General features: G+C 44.1%; 1 protein-coding gene across 1 annotated transcript; it reads right to left on the bottom strand.

The window, feature by feature from the left end:
* Nucleotides 1–6,778: 6,778 nt before the first annotated feature.
* On the bottom strand, nt 6,779–13,016 carry VSX1 (visual system homeobox 1; the record flags this gene model as incomplete). The annotated part of the gene is made up of 5 exons (XM_005866233.2): nt 6,779–7,690; nt 8,284–8,464; nt 9,778–9,901; nt 10,351–10,429; nt 12,965–13,016. Coding segments are annotated over 5 exons (708 nt in total), but the record flags the coding sequence as incomplete, so codon positions are not given.
* Nucleotides 13,017–13,021: the final 5 nt, after the last annotated feature.

Below are 13,021 nucleotides of genomic sequence, written 5' to 3'. Positions count from 1 at the left end.
CTATTGTAGGCTCTTTTCGAAAATATGCCCACACCCAAAATCTATTCGAATATGTGCCTTTGCCAGCAATGGAAACAACCTTCCAAAAATCCCTTGAAATGACTTCACTTTTCTACCAGCTAAATGCTTCCACCATAGTCAAGTGTCACTTTGCGTTCATTAAAGGATTTCTTTTGTTTAAAAAGAAAAAGAAAAAAAAAGCCACTTTTCTGGCTGTCACCCTCCAGGCTTCAGGAAAGTTGGGGATGACAGATGGAAGACCACCTTGGGTGAGTAACCCCAGCCCCCACCACGGGACCAGCCAAAGGCATACAGCAAGGCAGGAGCCTGACCAATGTTCATATTGCAAGAGAGTGCCCCAACTGTCCTTAGAGAAAGAGGGAATGGGAAGCTCCTAATTCTTTGCAGTTACTCCATAGAAGATAAGGACTGACAGGCCTAGGGGGCTCCCCTTTTGGCTCTGAAAGGTAACATTTTAACCCCCATGAAAAGCCCTGGGTTACTCTGAATATAGAAGAGGAGAACATTTAATTTCTATTAGTTACTGGAGCCACTTATTCTGTTTGTACTACCCATTGGGCCCCGGTCTCTAAGAGAGAATATTATATTAAAGGGGTGTCAGGAGAGCCAGACACCTACGAAAGAGAATCAACACAGCTGTCACACTCAATCCTCTATGTACCCTAGGGTCCAGTTTACTTCTTAGGAAGGACCTACTAAGTAACTTGGGGGCTACTATATATTTAAATCAAGAAAAAATAGAAGTACTGATTCCCAAGGATAAAGGAATATGTTTCATGGCCCTACTCCATCAGGTCCTGAAAGACCAGAGAACTATACCCACAGAAATTTTTGACCATCTTAGTCCAGCGATTTAGACATAAGGAAAAGTCAGAGGGCAATGTATAGACAACCTGTTAAAGTATTACTCAAACAGTAGACAACTGCCCAGTAGCCTTGAGATGAGCAGATCACCTGAGGTCTGACATCACTGTGTGGAGGTGGTGTTCTGTACCTGAAGGATGGTTTTGAGATCACTGACTGTGAGAAGGTGCACAGTCATGAATTCCCTTCTGTCAGAGCCCAATCTAGTCATGAAGACTCATGAGACCTCAGCTTCTTTGGGGAACAGCCTATTAGCTCTCTCTTTCTCCTCCAAAGCTCTGGGGTAGCTGGGGGTTGAGGCACTTCTAAGCTCTGCCCTCTCTTTGAGGAGTGACCCCTACTCAGCCTGGGCACAGGCTCTATGGCTTTGGACATCTGCTAACTGGCAGTGGAATGGGCTGACCTGGGCACTTACCCTACTGTGGATGCAGCAAGATGGAGCAGCCCATTGTTTTCCCATAGCCAGAGGCAGCCATGGAAGTTTAGGAACAGAATACTGCATCACTAAGATGTGAGCTGGAAGGTGGACAGGCACAGGGAGGCCACGCTACCCAGAATCTTCTTTTAAACAGATTGGTTCTGAATAATGGCGTGTGAGCCAAGCTGTTAAGCCAGGCATCCTGGGCCTATCCTCTGTCTCACATTCCCACCTGCCTGGGACATGGGGAACAAGCCTTGGGGAGGCCTTCTCGGCCCATCTTCTCTAGGAGTCCAGAAGCCAGAGGGCTGAGAGGAGCCGGGACATGTAACTGTGTCACTGGAAAGGGACCAGGACAGGAGCGGGTGTGCCTCAGGCCAGCCTGCAGTGTATGGGTTCTTGACTTCATGCAGGAAAGTTCACAAGATGAGAGTATGTTTAGTGAAGCTGGGGACAGTGAAACAAGGAAGGGCCTAGGATAGAAGAAGCAACAGGAGAGAGCTAGCAGTGCCACTTTGGCTCTCTAGAAATGTTATAGGAAAGAAGTGAGCCATGCGGAGCTGCGTGGACTCACTGAGAAGTAAAAGTCACAGTGATAGAAGTGGGCCAAGGCCGGGCTGCTTTCAGTTCACTGAAAAGTTGAAGAAAACGGGCCTTGGAGACAGGTTTAAGGGATTAGGCCAGGACAAGCTGCTGCCGCCCACTGCTTCCCTGGTTGCAAGTCTGGTGGAGACCCATAGAGTTTAGGAGAAAAAAAGTAAAGTTCCCATCTAAGGTCCTGCTAAGTCCTTTGTTATGAGGGTTCTTATCTGTTTTCTAAAGGCCTGAATCCTAGGGGGTGCTCTAGGAGAAGGTCTCAGCAGAATATTCATCAGTTTTCCAGGTGTGGTCCTTGAAACCAAGGGAAATAATTGGCTAACAGGAGGGAGAATGATTCAATACCATGTTGTTGGATAATTCTAGCATCACTATAAAAAGTTGTTGGGGAATAAAAAAAGACCCTGAATAGCCGCAGCAATCTTGAGGAAGAAGAACAAAGTTGGAGGGATCACAATACCAGATATCAAGCTATATTACAAAGCCACTGTTCTCAAAACTCCCTGGTACTGGCACACAAGAACGGACATATAGGCCAATGGAACAGAACAGAGAACCCAGAAACCAACCCAAGCCATTATGTTCGATTAATATTTGACAAAAGAGGCAAGAGCATACAATGGATTCAAGATAGTCTCTTCAATAAATGATGTAGGGAAAATTGGACAGATGCATGCAAAAAAATGAAACTATATCACCAACTTACACCATACCCAAAAATAAACTCAAAATGGATAAAGGACTTAAACATAAGATGGGAAACCATAAAAATCTTAGAAGAATCCATAGACAGCAAAATATCACACATATGTTATAGCAATATCTTCACCAATACAGCTCCTAGGGCAAGAGAAACTAAGGAGAAAATAAACAAATGGAACTACATCAAAATAAAAAGCTTTTTCAAAGCAAAAGAAAGCATCAACAAAACAACAAGGAAGCCCACTGCATGGGAGAATATGTTTGCCAATGTTATCTCTGATAAAGGCCTAATCTCCAACATTTAGAGGGAACTCATACATCTTAACAAAAGGAAGATAAGCAATCCAATGAAAAAATGTGCAAAGGACTTAAATAGACATTTTTCTAAAGTGGACATACAGAAGGCCAAGAGACATATGAAAACATGCTCAAAGTCACTAATCATCCAAGAGATGCAAATCAAAACGACAATGAGATACCATCTCACACCTGTCAGAATGGCTATCATCAACAAATCAACAAATGACAAGTGCTGGTGAGGATGTGCTAAAAAAGGAACCCTTGTGCACTGCTGGTGGGAATACAGACTGGTACAGCAACTGTGGAAAACAGTACGGAGTCTCCTCAAAAATTTAAAATGGAACTCCCAGTAATCTACTCCCAATAATTTGACCCGTAATCCCACTTCTAGGAATATATCTCAAGAAATCAGAAACACTAATCAGAAAGGACATATGCATCCCTATGTTCATAGCAGCACAATTTACAAGCTAAGATTTTTGGAAACAGCCTAAGTGCCCATCAGCAGATGAGTGGATTAAAAACCTATGGTACATCTACATAATGGAATACTTTGCTGCTGTAAAAAAGAAAGAACTCTTACCATTCGCAACAGCATGGATGGGCATGGAGAGCATTATGCTAAGCGAAATAAGCCAGTTGAAGAGAGATAAATATCACATGATCTCACTCATTTGTGGAATATAATGAGCAACATAAACTGATGAACAAAAATAGATCCAGAGACAGAGAAGCATCCAACAGATCACCAAACATCAGAGAGCAAGCAGGGGAGGGGGAAGAGGTAAGATCAACTAAAGGACTTGTATGCTTGCATATAAGCATAACCAATGGACACAGACATTAGGGAGGTGAGGGCATGTGCTGGGGGTGGGGTGGCCAGGGAGAGGTCAATGGGGGAAAAAGGAGACATGTAATAATATACGTAACAATTTAAACAATAAAGAATTTTTTTAAAAAGTTGTCACACTGCCCTGGCCGGTGTGCTAAGTGGTTAGAGCATCGGCCTGTGCACCAAAGAGTCACGGGTTTGATTCCCGGTCAAGGGCATGTACCTGGGTTGCAGGTTTGATCCCAGGCCCTGGTCAAAGCAGCCAATCAATGTGTCTCTCTCACATCAATGTTTCTCTCTCTCCCTCCCCCTCCACTCTTCCTCCCTCCCTTCCTTCCACTCTATCTAAAATAAATAGAAAAATATCCTTGGGTGATAATTAACAAAAGTAAAAATAAAAAGTTGTCACACCTTCTATCTTGCTACTTCATTGCCAACCTCCTTTGAAGCCTCAGGTCATAACTGTGTTGAAAGAGGTTTAAGGAGACTCCTACATGTAAGGGGTGGATAAATGAACATAGTAAGGTTTTGTTCCTCAAGGACGAGCTTGGAAAATAGTAAAAGAAGCCCATGATTTCACGCATTATGGAAAGGAAGCACTCTATACATGGTTTGAGTAACAGTGGCCCCAAGCATGAGAACAGTCATTAATGGTGTCGTGGCTAGCTGCGCCAAAGGACAATGCATGTACCAGACCTCCATTATCACCTTTAAGTCAGGCAGTCCAGTCCCAAGGAATGTTACCTAGAGAAGATGGACAGGTAGACTTTGCAGAATGTCCAGGAAAAGGATTTAAATACTTATTGGTGTTAGTAAATACCTCTACTGGATAGGTTCAGGCATTCAAATGCTGAACTGGAAGGAGCAAAAAGTTGTAAAGTCACCTTAAGGAAATAATACCTAGGTTTGGACTCCCCCAGGGCCTTTCAAAGTGACAATGATCTGGCTTTCACACTGGCCCTAAGAAAGGGAGTAGCACAAGCTCTCCAAATGAAGTGAGTCTTATATTCTTCATGGAGCCCACAGTCCTCAGGAAAAATGGAATATTCTATAATAATGAAAGGGTACTATGCTAATTAGACTGGACGTCTTCCGGACGTTATTCTGGATGTCCTTCCTGACGAAGCCGGGGCCGAAGGAAGCCAGCCCGGGTCCCAGGTGCCTGTGGGTGGCCTGGGGGGAGCCAGCTGGGGTCCCGGGTGCCTGCCTGCAGCCGGAGGAGGGAAGCCCAGGTCCCGGGTGCCGAAGGGAAGCTGGTGCCAGCAGCCGGGGGAAAGAACGCCTACTCTTGCACAAATTTTCGTGCATCGGGCCTCTAGTGATGTAATAAAATACTCAAAAGGACCTTGGCCAAACCCTGCCAGGAAACCCATGAGACCTGGCTTAAATAACCACCAATTGCCCTGACCCAAATCAGGGCAGTGCCCAAAGGAATGATTAAAGTAAATCATTTTAAACTTATGTATTATAGGCCCTTTTTGGGTTCCTCTCAAATTTTAGGATACCCGGACCCATTTATAACACAGGCTGTTAAACATATTATTCAGCTAGGAAAGGTAACAACACAAATAAATATGCTAATTTGATTTTACTCATACCATAATACTAGCTACACCCATATGATCCAGGGAACTGAGTATACTTTAAAATCTGGAAATCAGGGTCCCTGCAAGACCAACCAAACCCAATATGGACAAGTCCTCATTTGGAGTTATTCACAATTCATTCTCCTAAACTACAAGATATAGCTTCCTGGATACATTCCTCTAGGGCAGCGGTTCTCAACCTGTGGGTCTCGACCCCTTTAGGGGTCGAACGACCCTTTCACAGGGGTCGCCTAAGACCATCAGAAAACACATATATAATTACATATTGTTTTTGTGATTAATCACTATGCTTTAATTATGTTCAATTTGTAACAATGAAAATACATCCTGCATATCAGATATTTACATTACGACTCATAACAGTAGCAAAATTACAGTTATGAAGTAGCAACGAAAATAATTTTATGATTGGGGGTCACCACAACACGAGGAACTGTATTAAAGGTCTCGGCATTAGGAAGGTTGAGAACCACTGCTCTAGGGTTAATCAGCTATATACCACTCAGTGAGAACAAAGAATTAGATCCACACACAACTGAATGTTATTCAGCCATGAGAAAAAAAGGAAATCTTGTCATTTGCAACAATATGGATGGACTTTGAGGGCCTTATGCTAATGAAGTAAGTCAGACAGAAAGACAAATACTGCATAATCTCATTTTCTGTTTTACAGTAAGGACAGGTGACATTTCGTTTTCACAATAGTATGGACGTAGGCCAATGGAAGGGAGTCCTTGTTTTCTCACCTAGAGAGATGGGAGAACCAGGCCCCACCTGACAGATGACTGCACCGATTTCCAGAGGAAACCCTTGCAAGTAGTGCTTGCACGTTCCTTTTGGGCTCTGCCTTCTTTGGGAAGCTCTGCATTTCCCCCTCAGCTTTCTCTGGATTCGACTCTTAACAGGTGAATAAGACACAGCCACTGCCTCAGGAGTTTACAAAGCAACACATGATGAGTGCTGCAGCCTGAAGAATGAAATGCTTTCGAGCAGCGGTTCTCAACCTGTGGGTCACGACCCCTTTGGCGGTCGAACGAGGGGGCGCCTAAGACCATCCTGCATATCATATATTTACATTATGATTCATAACAGTAGCAACATTACAGTTATGAAGTAGCAACGAAAATAATTTTATGTTTGGGTCACAACATGAGGAACTGTATTTAAAGGGCCAGAAGGTTGAGAACCACTGCTTTAGCGATTCCCAGATTAAAAGGGAATGGGAGGGATGGCTTGTCAGGGGATCAGCAATAATATGGAGACATGCAAGTGTGTAATACAAGGAGCACCTTGACAGGCAAGCATACTACACAATGTTTATTTTTACATAATAAATAAGTGGCAAAGGGAATACAGGAAAGGAAATATTCATGAAATCGAAGTCACTAAAGTGCTTTCCAACATAAATTTTAAAAGACCAAGGAACCTGGTCTGATCTTAAAACACTGTTTATAAATAATCAACAATTATTTAGATATGGTCCATGTTATTTCCAAAAGAAAGGGGAAATCATGCTTTGTTTTTTTGTTTTTTACGAACTCCAACACACATAGCATATCAAATGAAACTCAGGAGAATGCAAAATTATTGCCTGGTGAGAAAATCGAACTGTCTGAAGTCAAGTTCAAGATAAAGGTAATATAACTCATTCATATGTCTGCATGGGGTCTTCACTATCTATGAAGACATCTGATTCTCTGGAGGTTAAGTAATTTTATATTTTTGAGTTCAGAGTGAGGATATCAGACCTAACCCATTAATTGAACCAAATCTCAAATGATGCCCAGCAGTGAAAATGCTGTTTGAATGAAAATCTTCCCTCCTCAAGTTCTACAGAAGACAATAAAATGTTTATACCACATTAACTGGTTCAAGTGCCTTTAAGGAGTATTTCCACTCTAGAGCAAAACAGAGTTTTTCCCAAGTCACCCATTCGTCTTCTTAAAACAAATGGCATTGAATTTTATCCTGACACTAGCAGGAAACCCAACTGAGATGATTTGTCCTGGACAACTTCTGTTTTTTGAAAAAGCCAAAGTGAAGAATGTCCAACCTTTGAGGGTGGGACCTGTGGGCCTCAGAAGGCTCCCACCTTCCTAGGCTGGAGCCTGTCTGAATCTTGAGCATTGGCCCCCTGGTGCACCGTCTTGGTTTCCTGCCATGTGGAGCTGGAGAGATCAATGGCAACATCTTCCAAGTTACTCTCAGGACTGGCTGCATTGACGACGCTCTGGGATCTTGCCTGACTTGGACTAGAACCTTCCTTGAGGTGGTCAGGGCCCCAGAATCCAGCCAGCTTTTCTTCATTTCCAGGTTTCCTTATCACCCCTGTGGATTTTTTATGCATCCCTTGCAAAAATAGGAAAAGGGGGGAAAACAGATATCTTTAAAGTCAGCAATTAATTTCTCTTATGATCTTTTTCTCTAAGTCCCGTTAGAATTGCCCTTGTCAGTACTTATGCATCCCTTGCAAAAATAGGAAAAGGGGGGAAAAACAGATATCTTTAAAGTCAGCAATTAATTTCTCCTATGATCTTTTTCTCTAAGTCCCATTAGAATTGCCCTTGTCAGTAACTCTCTCTGGCTCCTCAGGAGAGTCACGTAGGTAACTCCCACTGGTGGGGGTTGGAAGCTGGTGTGTGCCAGCCAGATGCAGCCAGCAAAGTTGCCTCATTTAGATGACATAGGGACTTTTAAAATTTTATTTTGAAAATTGTTCACAACATTTTAAAATCAGGAGATTATACATCAAAAGCCAGACTTCCAACTTCTCTCAAAAAGTCAGAAGGTCTGGCAGCACTGGGTCCAGTTTCTTGTATGGCCATGGACCAGCAGATGCCAGTAGGTACCCCCCACCCACCCACTCAACCCCTGGTCCTATAAGCTCAGAGGGGTGAGCTTCCTTCCCCACTGAATTTCCTCTCTCTCAGCTTCTTCCTTACCTAGGAGCCAGGGCGCACAGAAACCGGCCAGGCTGTCCTCGGCGGAGTTGAGGACAGAGTCGGGCAAAGGGATGCAGTGTCGCACCATGGCCCCGTAGAGCCCATACTCGGCCATCACGCTGCTGCCGCCCCAGCGCTTCTCCTGCTTCCGCCACTTGGCCCTCCGATTTTGAAACCAGACCTGGTATGAGGCAGGACACACTGTGACTAGGGCGCTTGGAGGTGTCTCTGAGTGGGGAGTTCTTAAATGGGCCAACTCGGGGAGCTCATAAGACCCAAGACCTTTCAGTAACTGTGCCCACTGTTCACTCAAAACTCACAGGGACTCATTGTGGGGTAATGTGTGACCACTTTCCACTGAAGTTTTCCATAGAGTTGACAAAAACAAAATTAAAGTATTCTTCCCCACATAGTGCGAAGGAGTCAACTATAATGTTTTCTGGTTTTTCTCATGGTTTGGAAAGAGGTCACTCAGTCAATGAATGGCCCATTCTAATCTCAGGTTGTTGGGTTGCTGGTGATATTTCTCATAGAAAACTGTTAGCCTAATAAAGGAATAGGATGAAATATTATTTAGCTATTAAAAAGAGTAGTTTGTGGCATATCTTCTGACCTGGACAAATGTATGTTGGGTTGCTGGTGATATTTCTCATAGAAAACTGTTATCCTAATAAAGGAATAGGATGGAATATTGTTTAGCTGTTAAAAAAGAGTAGTTTGTGGCAAATCTTCTGACCTGGACAAATGTCCAAGATGTGTTGTCAAGCAAAGAGGCAGAGTTGTATAATATGATACCTTTTTGTAAAAACAAGACAAAAGTCTACATGTATGTGAGTGTATACATTGTTCAGGGCCAGATATATATGCCATGGAGGCAATGGCCAGAAAGGCCACATCAGGCTACTTATATTGGTTTCTTTGAGGTTTAATAGGGTTGGATGGTCACTTCCTTTTATTGATATATCTTTATATCGTTTCTAGTTGCAGCACACAGCATTGTGATTTTAAAGAATCTACACTAATAAAAGAGAAACATGCAAATTGGTGTCATTTCACTACGCCCACCAGCCAATCAGGATGAGTATGCAAATTAACCCAACAAAGGTGGCGGTTAATTTGCATATGCAGGCGAGGAGCGAAGGCTGAAGATGACTGAAGACTGAAGAAAGGGGCTGCGGCCGGACCAAAGGCCTGGGTCCCAGGTGCCGGAGGAAAACCAATGCTGGCAGCCAGGGAAGGAAGGCCTATTGCATGAATCTTCGTGCAACGGGCCTCTAGTGACTTAATAAAAGGGGAAAAAGGCATGTAGGATATCCTCTTACATAAACACAAGGAAGGCTCTAGCACTATGGTGCCTGCGGCTGAGTGGCCCTCAGTTTGCCTGTGTGGGGGAATGTGTGTTTGGCTGTTTGGAGGTGGCTGTGGGTCACACTGGCTGTGAAGTTAACATGCTCTCTACGGTGTCTTTGGGAAGGAGAAGGGAACCCCAGAAACCTGTATTCGGTCTTCAGGGAGCTCAGTCTTCATGGCCAGCATTTCCCGGGCATACACGTCAGGGTAGTGTGCCTCGCTGAACGCCTTTTCCAGCTCTTCCAGCTGCTGGGTAGTGAAGACAGTCCTGCAGGGAGGCCCAGAGGACATGGGGCACATGGCCAAAGGAGGATGCAAGGCTTCCCAGCGCAGGGACCCTGTGCCTACCTCCCCCATCGTCCACACCCCAAAAGGCCACCTCATAATAACTGAATACCCCACTTCTGAATGATTAACCTTTGGAAAGTTTGGTTCAAATAAGAAAGAGTTCTTCAGCATTTTTTTCCCCTCCTCAATGTATTCATCAACTCATTCTAAGAAGACCCATTTTAAAGGCCCACAAAATTGTGTCTTTTAAATGCTGCAAAGATTGTCCTGCAGCCTCCTGGGATTTGCAAAATTATGTTCCTAAATGGTTACTGTACCCTTCCCACTGCCGACCTGGAGCCCAATGGGCCTTCTGTAATGCAGGACCACCCACTCTCAGATGCTGTGTGTCCCGGGGAAAGGGTCAGAGAGGATGGCCTGGCCCTGTACCTGTGCCGCCTCTTCTTCCTCTTGCCAGGGTTTGGGGACACCTTCAGGTCACTCCTGTTTCCAGGTAGGCTTTCCTCATCTGTTGGCATAACGAGAAAGAGGGGACTTTAAAGGTGAGCATATTCTTCACTTTATTTTCTGAATTTTAATACGAGGATTAAACCTATGAACTTGTTGAAAAATGTGAGTAATATTTAGCTTAATACAAGCTAGCATTTTTAGCACTCACTACCATCCAGCATTGTTCATGCATTATTGCAATTCTTCTTCATAAAATTAGAGAACTCCGAGGTAGCTGCTATTAGTATCCTATTCCTACAGATGAGGAAACGGAGGCACAGAGAGATTAAGTCATCTGTCCATGATCACACAGGTACTAAATGGTGAAGTTGGGATTCAAACCCCAGACTGTGTGAAGCCAAAGCTAATCGAATTTTCTATCCCCACTCAGCTCTCAAATTCATCCATTTCCTTCTGCTTCCAAGTTCCTTATCTTAATCAGCACACCAACATTTCTCAAAGGAGGGCTGAAGTTTGTGACATCAGAAGTCTTATCAAAACTGCACTCCTGCCCCAGCAGGTTTGGCTCAGTGGATAGAGCGTGGGCCTGCGGACTGAAGGGTTCCAGGTTCGATTCTAGTCAAGGGCACATGCCTGGGTTGCAGGCTTCATCCCCAGTAGGGGGAGTGCAGGAGGCAGCCAATCAATGCTTCTCTCTCATCATTGATGTTTCTATATCTTTCTCCCTCTCCCTTCCTCTCTGAAATCAATAAACATATTTATATTTTAAAATGTTATATTTTATTTTATATTTTAAAAACTGCACTCCTTGCCCTGCTGTATCAGTTCTGAATCTCTGGATGTGGGGTCCAGAAACTCATTCTTGACAAATATGCTTGATGATTCTTAGGTGCACTTGAAAAAATATTAAGAACTCTACTATGCTTTATCTTTTGATAGCCTTTTTATTAAAAGATCCGTATAAAAAGGAAGGTTAGAATATCAAACTATTGTCAGATTCATTGTTAAAAGGCATTTTTGCCTCAAAGTATGAAAAATAAATTAAAGGAAAAATAATATTAGTTTTGCACCAACATCAATTAGCTCACCAGAAAACTGTATGCTTAGATTATAATGCCCATGCTGTCCAATCAGGTACCCTTACACACACATCATTGAACATATGAAATGTGACTGGCCCAAACTGAGACCTGCTGTAAATGTAACATATTCTGTTGATTTAGAAGACTTACTACCCCAAAAGTAAAATATTAATGATTTTTAGATTCATTATATGTAAATGTCATTCTATATGTATTGGATTAAATATAATATAGTATTTAAATTCATTCCACCTATTTATTTTTCCTTTTTAATGTCTGGATCAGTTGGTTGGGTGTTGTACGTGCACTGAACAGTTGCTGGTTTGATTCCCAATCAGGGCACATACCTGGGCTGTGGACTCAGGCTGGACCCTCCGGGCCCAGTAGGGGGCGTGCAGGAGGCAGCCAATTGATGTTTTGCTCTACATAACCCTCTCCCTTCCTCTCTCTCTAAAATATCAATAAAAAATCTTTTTAAAAAGAGACATTTTCTTCACACTCTCAGACACATATTTCTATTGGGTAGCATTGCTCTTGATCTTCCAGAAATTCCCTCACAGACTAAGATTTAGTTGCATTTTGCTTTGCATTTTATCAGTGCCCACAGAGAAAGATCCCATCCTATGTAGGTGGTTTCTGCATTTTTTTGGGGGGGGGGCCTAATTGAGGGTTCATTTTATTTTATAGACTCATGAAATAAAGTCCTTTTGGAGTTGAGTAAAAGCTCACTTGCCTACTGCCTTCCTTTTATCAGTGGAGACCCAGTGTACCCTTTTTGCCTTGGCTGCCTGGATGCTCAGCTCTAGATTATACTGCATAGTTCCTCTGAGTCCACCTTTTCTTGTGTAATTTTCCCTAACACCCTAAACGTTTCCCTAAACGTCTGTTTCTAGGCCCTTGTCCTTTAAAGAATGTTATTGCTTCCTTCTCTTTCCCTATAATCCGCATCGATGTCTTTGAGGAAATAGGTGGCCTCAGAACAAAGTGCTAAGCCTAACTACAATGAAATTGACGAGGTTGCTTCCTTTCTCAAGAGTAGGGAGGAGGAGGGGCGGCGCCAGGAGAGAAGCGAGGTGCTCTTCACGGACCCGTCAATCATTCAATCAATTCTGCAAAGGCGTGAGCACCCACGGGTTACCGCGTTCTGTGTTGCTGGTGGTAAGACAGGCTCAAGCCTTCCCGACCTACGCGGTTCCCAGGGTCGAAATTCGCGCGGGGCGGAGGGGAAAGGCCCTCGGCAGAGCCAGACCAGTGCTGGGTACTCCAGACCCCCAGGATCGGCCCAAAACCGGCGGGTAGTGGTACTCACCAGAATCCGAGGATAGGCAGGGACTTAGGAAGAGGCAAGTGGGGGTGCGGGTGCGGGGATGCGCCTCCCCTGGACCCCGCGGTGATCTGGGGTCCCGACCTCCCTTGGATCTAGGATCTGGGGGTGGGCTGATGTTGCATTACTCCTGCGCGGCCCAAACCCGAGGGAACAGGGTCAGGATGGGATGGGATGGCCTAGTTACCCGACGTGGAGACGCTTTCGCTGCGCTGCTGGCGGCCAAGCGGGGACGGCGGGCGGC

Source organism: Myotis brandtii, unplaced genomic scaffold, assembly GCF_000412655.1.
Source record: "Myotis brandtii unplaced genomic scaffold, ASM41265v1 scaffold225, whole genome shotgun sequence".
Lineage (NCBI taxonomy): Eukaryota > Metazoa > Chordata > Mammalia > Chiroptera > Vespertilionidae > Myotis > Myotis brandtii.
The sequence above is the reverse complement of the archived record's forward strand: the minus strand, read 5'-3'. Positions and strand labels throughout refer to the sequence as shown.